The sequence below is a fragment of the Patella vulgata genome, chromosome 5 (genome assembly GCF_932274485.2).
Source record: "Patella vulgata chromosome 5, xgPatVulg1.2, whole genome shotgun sequence".
Lineage (NCBI taxonomy): Eukaryota > Metazoa > Mollusca > Gastropoda > Patellidae > Patella > Patella vulgata.
In genome coordinates this window covers 5,332,483-5,344,672 of record NC_065883.2, presented here as the reverse complement: position 1 = coordinate 5,344,672, position 12,190 = coordinate 5,332,483, and the positions used below count along the sequence as shown (strand labels likewise).

Sequence of the window (12,190 nt, the reverse complement as noted above, 5' to 3'; positions counted from 1 at the left end):
AGTGGGAGGGAAGTGGGGAGAGAAAGAGAGTGGGAGGGAAGTGAGGAGAGAAAGAGAGTGGGAGGGAAGTGAGGAGAGAAAGAGAGTGGGAGGGAAGTGAGGAGAGAAAGAGAGTGGGAGGGAAGTGAGGAGAGAAAGAGGGAGGGAAGTGAGGAGAGAAAGAGAGTGGAGGGAAGTGGGGAGAGAAAGAGAGTGGGAGGGAAGTGGGGAGAGAAAGAGAGTGGAGGGAAGTGAGGAGAGAAAGAGGGAGGGAAGTGAGGAGAGAAAGAGAGGGGGAGGGAAGTGAGGAGAGAAAGAGAGTGGGAGGGAAGTGGGGAGCGAAAGAGGGAGGGAAGTGAGGAGAGAAAGAGAGTGGGAGGGAAGTGGGGAGAGAAAGAGAGTGGGAGGGAAGTGGGGAGCGAAAGAGGGAGGGAAGTGAGGAGAGAAAGAGAGTGGGAGGGAAGTGGGGAGAGAAAGAGAGTGGAGGGAAGTGGGGAGCGAAAGAGGGAGGGAAGTGAGGAGAGAAAGAGAGTGGGAGGGAAGTGGGGAGAGAAAGAGAGTGGAGGGAAGTGGGGAGCGAAAGAGGGAGGGAAGTGGGGAGAGAAAGAGGGAGGGAAGTGAGGAGAGAAAGAGGGAGGGAAGTGGGGAGAGAAAGAGGGAGGGAAGTGAGGAGAGAAAGAGGGAGGGAAGTGAGGAGAGAAAGAGGGAGGGAAGTGGGGAGAGAAAGAGAGTGGAGGGAAGTGGGGAGAGAAAGAGAGGGGGAGGGAAGTGAGGAGAGAAACAGAGTGGGAGGGAAGTGAGGAGAGAAAGAGAGTGGAGGGAAGTGGGGAGAGAAAGAGAGTGGGAGGGAAGTGGGGAGAGAAAGAGAGGGGGAGGGAAGTGAGGAGAGAAAGAGAGTGGAGGGAAGTGGGGAGAGAAAGAGAGTGGGAGGGAAGTGGGGAGAGAAAGAGAGTGGGAGGGAAGTGAGGAGAGAAAGAGAGTGGGAGGGAAGTGAGGAGAGAAAGAGGGAGGGAAGTGAGGAGAGAAAGAGAGTGGGAGGGAAGTGAGGAGAGAAAGAGAGTGGGAGGGAAGTGGGGAGAGAAAGAGAGTGGGAGGGAAGTGAGGAGAGAAAGAGAGTGGGAGGGAAGTGGGGAGCGAAAGAGGGAGGGAAGTGGGGAGAGAAAGAGGGAGGGAAGTGGGGAGAGAAAGAGGGAGGGAAGTGAGGAGAGAAAGAGAGTGGGAGGGAAGTGAGGAGAGAAAGAGTGGGAGGGAAGTGAGGAGAGGGGGAGGGAAGTGGGGAGAGAAAGAGAGTGGGAGGGAAGTGGGGAGAGAAAGAGAGTGGGAGGGAAGTGAGGAGAGAAAGAGAGTGGAGGGAAGTGAGGAGAGAAAGAGAGTGGGAGGGAAGTGAGGAGAGAAAGAGAGTGGGAGGGAAGTGGGGAGAGAAAGAGAGTGGGAGGGAAGTGAGGAGAGAAAGAGAGTGGGAGGGAAGTGAGGAGAGAAAGAGAGTGGGAGGGAAGTGGGGAGAGAAAGAGAGTGGGAGGGAAGTGGGGAGAGAAAGAGAGTGGGAGGGAAGTGAGGAGAGAAAGAGAGTGGGAGGGAAGTGAGGAGAGAAAGAGAGTGGGAGGGAAGTGAGGAGAGAAAGAGAGTGGGAGGGAAGTGAGGAGAGAAAGAGGGAGGGGAGTGGGGAGAGAAAGAGAGTGGGAGGGAAGTGGGGAGAGAAAGAGAGTGGGAGGGGAGTGAGGAGAGAAAGAGAGGGGGAGGGAAGTGAGGAGAGAAAGAGAGTGGGAGGGAAGTGAGGAGAGAAAGAGAGTGGGAGGGAAGTGGGGAGAGAAAGAGAGTGGGAGGGAAGTGAGGAGAGAAAGAGGGAGGGGAGTGGGGAGAGAAAGAGAGTGGGAGGGAAGTGGGGTGAGAAAGAGGGAGGGAAGTGAGGAGAGAAAGAGGGAGGGAAGTGAGGAGAGAAAGAGAGTGGGAGGGAAGTGGGGAGAGAAAGAGAGGGGGAGGGAAGTGGGGAGAGAAAGAGAGTGGGAGGGAAGTGGGGAGAGAAAGAGGGAGGGAAGTGAGGAGAGAAAGAGGGAGGGGAGTGGGGAGAGAAAGAGGGAGGGAAGTGAGGAGAGAAAGAGAGTGGGAAGTGGGGAGAGAAAGAGAGTGGGAGGGAAGTGGGGAGAGAAAGAGTGGGAGGGAAGTGGGGAGAGAAAGAGAGTGGGAGGGAAGTGGGGAGAGAAAGAGAGTGGGAGGGAAATGGGGAGAGAAAGAGGGAGGGAAGTGGGGAGAGAAAGAGGGAGGGAAGTGGGGAGAGAAAGAGGGTGGGAGGGAAGTGAGGAGAGAAAGAGGTAGGGAGGGAAGTGAGGAGAGAAAGAGAGTGGGAGGGAAGTGGGGAGAGAAAGAGAGTGGGAGGGAAGTAGGGAGAGAAAGAGAGTGGGAGAGTGAATATGATGCTAGCTCTGTATAATCTTAACACTGTTTTCAGACCAAATCTGTTGTAGTTGAGGCAGAAACAATTTAGATTGGAATAAACGAGAGGTCATGTCTTTCTACTGGTCCTTTTATATAAACAAATAAAGAATCAAATTTCTTTATTTAACAGATTAATTTATGTCTCACTGGGAAATCCAATATTTCCTCATTTACCGGTAGATATTTGATGTCTGATATGCGAGGTATACAAAGTGAAATATATATATATAGAGTTACAATCTATCATATCCTCCAAACCAAACATTCCACTTTTTAAGGTCAGAAGTTAAAGATGCCTTCCTACGCACAAACTGAGTGATTGATGATATATTTGGACTAAAAACATATTCAAACTAATTTATCTTTCTTAAGTTTGCTTCAAACGGATGGCCCCCGGATCCATTCACTTGATTTGATATTTGTTTATTTGGTGCAATGTCTATTTTCTCTCTTGTCCGCAGGGTTATCTTGTAGATTTTTGTTTTGCGTGTAGTGCGGTCCTCCTGCACTTACTATTAAAACATTTTAATTGGAAGAAAACAACCGCATGAAGCAAGAATCTATTTTTATACGCCCACATTGAAATGTGGTCGTATATTGTCGTTGCCCCCGTCCGTGGGTCCGTCGTCCACAATTGCTTGTGGACACTCTAGAGGCTAAAGTTAATATCCGATTGACTTTAAATTAATATACAGTGTGTTAGGCCATGAAACAAAGAAGCCTATTGATTTTCTTCAAAAAATCTTGTGGACGCTCTACAGGCGAAAATTAATATCCGATTGACTTTAAATTTATACACAGTGTTTAAGGTCATGTGACGAAGAAATCTATTCATTTTCAGTGACTTTCGATAATTACTACCAGAGTTATGTTCCTTGAACACTTCAAAAAATCTTGTGGATGCTCTAGAGGCTAAAGTTAATATCCGATTGACTTTAAATTTATACACAGTGTTTGAGGTCACGAGACAAAGAAGTCTATTGATTTTCAACGATTATCAATAATTACTGTCAGAGTTATGGCTTTTGAACACTTCAAAAAATCTTGTGGATGCTCTAGAGGCTAAAGTTAATATCCGATTGACTTTAAATTTATACACAGTGTTTGAGGTCATGAGACGAAGAAATCTATTGATTTTCAACAATTTCCGATAATTACTGTCAAAGTTATGGCCCTTGATCACTTTGAAAAATCTTGTGCCGCTCTGGAGGCTAAAATTATCATCCAATTGACTTCAGATTGATACACAGAGTTTAAGATCTTGAGACGAACAAGTATATTGATTTTCAATTAATTTTTATGACTTGAACAGCTAAATCCATGATATTAAAAGTTTGGTATACTAAACGTTAGCATGGGGCAGAACTTTATAAAAACCAAACAAATTCTAATGGTTTTCTGATAATTACTTCATGAGTTGTTACTCTTAATCAGATTTTAATGTATTATAAATGTTTCATTACCAAAAGAAGTAAAAATATGCGACAACACTTGTTGACTGCCCGGACGATTTAGCTGCTGTGGGCGTATGTTTCGTTGCCTGGCAACCTATCTTTATAATGCGGCCTTTTTTTCCAGCTTGTATTTGTTGTTAGTCGCTGTCCAGTTACCACCAATATTGAAGACTAAGTAAATTCTAACTGATATAAGTAAACCATCACCAGAAAGTTAACAAACTAACTAATATAAGTAAACCAATTTCTTTTTCCGCGGTTTAATCATAGAGTTTACTGGACGTTTAGTTCTTTTAATATTCACACAACTGTTAGCCATTAGATCAACACATATGAACTCCTTACGTCACTTGATCAGGGATACCTTCAGATTTTTGTCTTGTGGGTGCTCCATGTTTGTTTTTCGGGAAATCCAGTATTTTTCGAATAAGACTGAGTGCCCCTAATTTCCATACCAAAATTGCCACACTGTTATAGGAGAGAGAGAGAGAGAGAGAGAGAGAGAGAGAGAGAGAGAGAAATGGGGTTTAACGTCCACTTGACACAAACTAGGTCATTTCGGGACTAACATATGGAGGAAACTGGAGGACCCGGAGAAAACCCACGAGGTTGGACAGGCAACCGTACTCCTTGTCACGTACAACCGGGGATTCGAAACCACGCCAGTTGACTCAATGACAGGGCTTATGATACAACACCCACGTGCTAACCATTTGGCCATCCAACCCCCCCTGTTATTGGAAATAACCACCAGATAAATACTTTTTTTAAGAAAATCAAGCTGATTAAAACACAGATCCTATTTCGTTTTGTTTTTTAATTCAAAATTTTGTTTTTCTTGTCTTTACTACACTAGTATCAGGAAGAGTTGTTATGTAACCCATTTTCTGGATGATGTGAGGGATTAGCCAATGAAATGGTCTGTAACTGTAGGTAACCCACTAGAAACATCAATGCTGATTGTTTAATCAAGGATCAAAAGCCACTCATATAACCTTGGACAGAGCCTTCCACTACAACCGTTTAGATCTTCATGTAGTGTAGGTCATCCAAAGTATAAAAAAACGTAACGAAATATAGATCTGCATTTTAATCAGATTGTAAGAAAATGTAATTTTAATAAAAAAATAAAATATTATAAAAGAAAACATACCAGAGTTAGACTTATCTACAAGATCATCTCCACTTCTAATTGAAAAAGAAAAGAAAAAATACTAAATGTTATATATTTTATGAGAAAGAAATGAAATGAGAGAGAAATGATGTTTAACATCAACTCGACATAACCTCTGCTTCAATTTTATTTCAATAATTCACTTGTGCATAGGGGTCTTTACCAGTGGGAGGAAATCGGAGGACCTGGAGAAAACCCACAAGGTTGGAAAGGCGACCATACTCCTTGTCATGAACAACCGGCGAATCGAACCTATGCCACCTGACTCTATGACAGACCTCAGCACATGCATTAAACCATTCGTCCACACAACTCCCCTTCCTGGTCAGTGAGCCAGTGCCTTTCTCATTGAGTGACTTTGACCAACTACTAATAAATCAACACTAGGTACAATTTTATGGATACACAATTACTGAGTTTAATACTAAGCTTTATGGATACACAATTACCGAGTTTAATATAATATGTATCCATAAAATTGTACCTTGTGTTAATATGTTCAATTACCCAATGCCAATCAAAGAAAATACTAATGAATCCATCATGTGTTATTCTGGATAACAAGACAAAGGCAAGGAAAGAATGGACCATCGGGGACTTAATGTCTCGTAAATATAATACTTCGGCTGTTTAGAGATTAATTCAGGATACTTTTTTATAATTCTATGGTCACTTTGCAAATGTGGCGTTTCCATTTACTTTTCTATGAATTCCAATTAGCAAGAAATCTTTAACGTGCACTCCCAATCTGTACATGTCCCCTCTCATTCTAGACACTACACACACTTTTCTTGTCAGCCCCATGAGTGGCAACCCTGAAAAAGGGATTTGAACTCAGGTCCTACCATACGACGACTGCGGCCCCCAACAAGATAAAGATATTACGAATAATCTAGAATATTACATTTTATCATTTCCGTCTCCGCCTTCATTTTCTTCATCTTCTGTTTCTGCTCCAACTGGTGTTAAAGTTATCGAGTTAAACTGACTGTATGGTTCTCCTAATATACCCACAGATAGACTACCCATTCTGTAAATAGAGATTAAAATACCCACAGATAAACTACCCATGCTGAAAATTTTAAAATACCCATGGATAAACTACCCATTCTGTAAATAGAGTTTAAAATACCCACAGATAAACGACCCATTCTGTAAATAGAGTTTAAAATACCCACAGATAGACTACCCATTCTGTAAATAGAGTTTAAAATACCCACAGATAGACTACCCATTCTGTAAATAGAGTTTAAAATACCCACAGATAGACTACCCATTCTGTAAATAGAGTTTAAAATACCCACAGATAGACTACCCATTCTGAAAATAGAGTTTAAAATACCCACAGATAGACTACCCATTCTGTAAACAGAGAAAGCTTGAATGTAGGGGATGGAGGAAACTGAAGGACCTTGGACAAATCCCACAAGGTAAGGCAGGTGGCCCTACCCCTTGTCATGTACAAGCTGGGAAATGAAACCATGCCACTTGATTTAAAGGGGAAGATCAACAATTTTTAACAACGTTTTCATCAATCTTAAATTCAGAAACAATCTGATCTAATTGGTTCAAGAGAGAGGGTGGGGGGTAACCTTCACTCAACACAAACTAGGTCATTTTGGGATTAATATATGGTTCAATATTATTTCAATAATTCGCTTGCGCATAGGGGTCTTTAGCAGTGGGAGGAAATGGGAGGACCCTCAGAAAATCTACGAGGTTGGACAGGGGACCCTACTCCTTGTCACATACAACCGGGGATTCGAAACCACGCCAGTAGACTCAATGACAGACCTTATGATACAGTGCGCACATGCTAACCATTCAGCCATCCCCCCCCGCCCCACAATCTGATGTAATTGGTTCAACATGCTAGCTGGTCTCTATAGTACCGGTATACGAATTTGGCATAAGGTTACCGTTCTAATCTAATTAATATCAGAGACATCCAATGGCATCGAGATTTGATAAGCTCTTGTCATGTTATTTAATGTCTAATTAATAATTTATAAAACATTTTAGGCCTAAAGAAACACCTGCAATAGACAGATTAAAGGTCACCGGAAAAGCATAAATTTTTTTTTAAAATAATGCAAGTAATTATGTCAACATATCCTTTCCATAAGTATAACCCGAGCCCAAACGTCAATAATACCTGCAACAGGTAAATTTCAACATTAGTAATTTCCGCCGTTCTCCGTCGGTAGTCGGAACTTTCCGTCAATAAGCAATCCGTGACGTCATTTTAGTCCTTCTGCACATAGAAATATAGACTAGAATATGAACAGAAGGACTAAAATGACGTCAAATTTACGGAAAGTTACGACTACCCACGGAGAATGGCGGAAATTGCTAACGTTGAAATTTACCTGTTGCAGGTAATATTGACATTCGGGTTCGTGTTATACTTATGGAAAGGATATGTTGACATAATTACTTGCATTATTTAAAAAATTTATGAACCTTTTCCGGTGACCTTTAAGCTCTTATATAATGCATGTTTAATAGTTTAAATAACATTTTAGGCCTAAAAAAAGACCTGATATAGGCAGATTTACCTGTTGCATAATTACCTGTATCTCTGTATGTTAATTATTAAATCATCTTCCAAACTAAATTCATCGCTACCATCTTCATTTACAGACCTTAAATATTTGTTAAAGATACATTATGGGAGATTAGATAAAGAGCTGGTAGTTCTCACTATAATAGTTAAAAATACATTATAGAAGATTAGATAAAGAGCTGGCAGTTCTCACTATAATAGTTAAAGATACAGTATGGGAGATTAGATAAAGAGATGACAGTTCTCACTGTAATAGTTAAAAATATATTATGGGAGATTAGATAAAGAGTTGACAGTTCTCACTATAATAGTTAACGGTACATTATAGAAGATTAGATAAAGAGCTGACAGTTCTCACTATAATAGTTAAAAACTAGATAATGTAAAGAGGATATGCTGAAAATGTCAGTCAAACTGATCCACTCTGAACCGAGATATTAGCTTTTGGATTTGAAGCCTAGCCCCGATCATCATTACTAGTCTGTACAATAAAAAACATAGTCTTGATTATCCAAATTAGATTCAAATCCAGTAAATTACGCAAACTAGCGATGACATCGAGAGTTGATTATGATCTGGATAAGTTAAATAATGTCTAATTAATAATTTAGATAACATTTCAGGACTAAACAAAGACCTGCAATAGGCAGATTTAGCTCTTGCATAATATATGCTTAACTTTCATAATTTGTGTCACAGTGGTTCAGTGAGTGGGAGGTCACGTGTTGAATGAGAAGTTTCATCAGGATTTTCTGGCATGGTTCTCCCTTGTCAGTGGTGTAGAACAGAGGGCCTGGCAAGGGAAAACGTATAGTCGTTCAAATGGGATGGAAAACCGAGGTCCCTTGCACATAAAAGAACCTTTGACAGTTGGAATTCGATATAAGAGTAGACCTAGTGTCGCTGCCTGGGCAAAATGTCTCTCATAGCACCCTGTATGCCCATCTTCATTAGCCCTGTCAGGAGTAGAACAGTAGGACTTTAAACCCCATTTCATTTCATTTGTTCTTTTAAAACAAATTGTATTCATTTGTTACCTTGAAGGTGTTGCCCGTTTAAATAACCAATGGGCTTCTTCTTTAGGTGATGGTAATAAGGATACAATGGCCGGAGATCTCTGACTGGAAACAAAATATAATAATAATAATAAAACTGATTAGATATATATTGATATTTAAAAAAAAAAAAGAAAAATATCTGACTGTTTTAAAAAAATATTTAAAAAAATATCTGTTTTAAAAAAATATTTTAAAAAATATCTGTTTTAAAAAATATTTGACTATGGATTTTCTGTCCTGTACCACTGACAAGGGGGAATGGACCCATGCAGAAAATTCCAGAGACACTTTATTGGCCATCACCTTGATTGAACCTGAACCTCCTGGTTATATTGCCAGCGCCATATGTTGCCATGGTAGCTTGACATTTTAATTACTTGGTATATTAAACAATTTACTTACTTTACAATAGATTTGATGGCTGGCCTTTTTCTGTTAAAAAAATAAAATATATTTTAAAATGATTAATAATTACTGGAAACAATAAATTTTTCCATTTTTATTTACACAAATTTCTACTTATTTGGGGACTAACATATGGTTTAATTTTTGTTTAATTAATTAATACAGGTCTTTAGCAGTGGAGAAAACCGGAGGACCAAGAGAAAACCCACACAGTTGGACAGACGCCCCTACTCCTTGTCACGTACAACTGGGGAATCGAAACCATGCCAGTTGACTCAGTGACAGACCTTATGATACAACACGCACGGCCATTCAACCAAGTGTTTAAAGAAGGCTTTCCTATTACCACTGTCAAATAGATTGGTATCATTTATTTAACTTACGGATGAAGCCGTCTGTATTCAGCTGGGGATAATTTAATTTCTGAGTTTTCTTTCTTAATTTCTTCTACATCTTTTTTAGCTGTGGGTTGGGTCGCCTCTTTAGGTTCTAAAAAAAATATCAAATTATATCTAATAGTGAATAATTGAAAGTTTATTATTAATTGCTTAACGTTTTTTTTTTAAAACACTGCAATTAAATCTTCTTTTTCTTTCTACCTGAGGATTTTTTCTCTGTTAAAGCAAATGGGTGCCGCCTTAACAATTACAATTGAAAAATTAATAAATTGATATGAAAATGGAATAAAATGAAATGGGGTTTAATGACCTACTGTTCTGCTCCGAATTAGGCAAGTGAAAAAGTGCATACATCCATACAGTGTGCTAAAGGGGAAATTTTGCCTGGACACCGGCGCTACGGCCCACTCTTATATCGAATTAAAAACGGCCAAGGGTTCTTTTACGTGCATGCCAAAGTGTACACAGGACCTCAGTTTTCATCTCATCTGAAGGACTACAAATTGTACTGCATCACTGACAAGGGCAATATATTGATATTAGATTATTACCTTCTTGTGCATATTTGACTCTTATTGCAGGGTTAAATGTATCAGATCGTAACATTCTGTAACATGATTGATTAAAACAATTACAATTTAAAAACAATTACAAATAAAAATAATTACAATTTGAAAAAAAATATTACAATTTGAAAAAAAAAAATTACATTTGAAAAAAAAAAATTACAATTGGAAAAAAAATACAATTTAAAATAATTACCATTAAAAATAATGAGAATTTTAAAATTAATACAATTTCAAAAATTTAAAATTAATACAATTTCAAAAATTTAAAATTAATACAATTTCAAAAATTTAAAATTAATACAATTTCAAAAATTTAAAATTAAAAAATTACAATTTAAAAAAAACTACCAATAATTTAAAATTCAAAAATAATCTTAAAATAATTTTAAATTTAAATTTAAAATTCAATTTAAAATTTAAAAATAAATTTAAAATTTAAAAATAAATTTAAAATTTAAAAATAAATTTAAAATTTAAAAATAAATTTAAAATTTAAAAATAAATTTAAAATTTAAAAATAAATTTAAAATTTAAAAATAAATTCAAAATTTAAAAATAAATTCAAAATTTAAAAATAAATTCAAAATTTAAAAATAAATTTAAAAATAAATTTAAAAATATATTACTAATTATAATTAAAAATAATATTACAATTTAAAATAATTACAAATAATTACAATTTAAAATAATTACAATTTAAAATAATTACAATTTAAAATATTTACCTTCCTATTTCTTTTTTGACAATTTCAAAATCTCTTCTTCTAAATGTGATCCACACAACAAAGGTACAAAAATTATAAAAAGACTGAAAGAAAAGATAGAATGAATGAATGACAGAATGAAGGAGAGAGAGAGAAAGAGAGAGAGAGAGGTTTAATGTTCAATCGACACAAACTAGAGCATTTTGGGACTAACATATGGTTCAATTTTATTTCAATAATTCGCTTGCACATAGGGGTCTCTAGGAGTGAGAAGAAACCACACCAGATGACTCAATGACAGACTTTATGATGCAAGTGCATGCGCTAACCAATCGGCCATCCAATCCCCCCCAAAGTGTCTTGTTATTCGGATGGGCAGTGAAGAATAATATACTCACCTCAAACATAGATCTATCTTGATATGTTGAAGATACTCGAGATCTGACAATAAAAATAAATTACATAACACATAGGTATATAATATGTACATTGGGGCAAATAAGATCTGATTTTTCTCTAAGTTGTCTCCCTTTAGTCTTCAAATATTGTAAATAATGTTAGTCGGGACCTAACCCCAAGATCTGTGATAATTTTTGGAGATTAAGTTTTGAAGGAACTCCAAAGGAGATATTGGTAGTTTGTTACCTCTGAAAATCAGAGTCTTCACAACTAAACCTGGATTAACAATTCGAAGACTAAAGGGAGACAACTCAAAAAAATCCCCTTTCTTTTAGTTTATTTGCAACTATGTAACATAAATTAATATTCTCCATATATTAAAATTTCTATATAAACATATGTCAAAGGTCAGCATATGTCAAAGGTCAGCATATGTCAAAGGTCAGCATATATCATAGGTCAGCATTTGTTAGGTCGAATAAAAATAAATATTCTGGTTTTAGACAACCCTTTCAAAAAATTTGATGGGGAGGGAGATTTTTTTGTGTGTTTTTATTATGTCAAAGGGTCATTATCTCATTACACTATTTATAAAATAAATTTGAGAGAGAGAGAGATAGAGAGAGAGAGAGTTTAACATCCACTCAACACAAACTAGGTCATTTCGGGACTAACACATGGTTCAATTTTATTTCAATAATTTGCTTGCGCGTAGGGGTCTTTAGCAGTGGGAGGAAACCGGAGGACATGGAGAAAATCCACGAGGTTGGACAGGCGACCCCACCCCTTGTCACATACAACTGGGGAATTGAAACCACGCCAGTTGAAATTAAATGAAATGAAATGGGGTTTAATATCCTACTGTTCTGCTCCGATTGGGCTGATGAAGATGACGATACGCCATACAGTGTGCTATGAGGGAAATTTGCCTGTCAGCGGCGCTACGGCCTACTCTTACATTGTATTCTAACTGCCAAGGGATCTTTTACGTGCCTGCCAATGCATACACAGGACCTCAGGTTTTTCGTTCCATCCAAATGACTAGACAACT

At 38.1% G+C, this 12,190-nt stretch overlaps 1 protein-coding gene across 1 annotated transcript in view; it reads right to left on the bottom strand.

Annotated features, from left to right (window-relative positions):
* LOC126821635 (protein phosphatase 1 regulatory subunit 36) overlaps nt 1–12,190 on the bottom strand; it is a 30,286-nt gene that overhangs the window by 11,243 nt on the left and 6,853 nt on the right. The window contains exons 8-15 of the mRNA XM_056100890.1: nt 11,139–11,181; nt 10,762–10,844; nt 10,019–10,074; nt 9,453–9,558; nt 9,067–9,096; nt 8,644–8,727; nt 7,614–7,685; nt 6,341–6,402 (exon numbers count right to left, since the gene is read on the bottom strand). Coding sequence (XP_055956865.1) covers nt 6,341–6,402; nt 7,614–7,685; nt 8,644–8,727; nt 9,067–9,096; nt 9,453–9,558; nt 10,019–10,074; nt 10,762–10,844; nt 11,139–11,181 — 536 coding nt within the window. The remainder of the gene's footprint in view (nt 1–6,340; nt 6,403–7,613; nt 7,686–8,643; nt 8,728–9,066; nt 9,097–9,452; nt 9,559–10,018; nt 10,075–10,761; nt 10,845–11,138; nt 11,182–12,190) is intronic.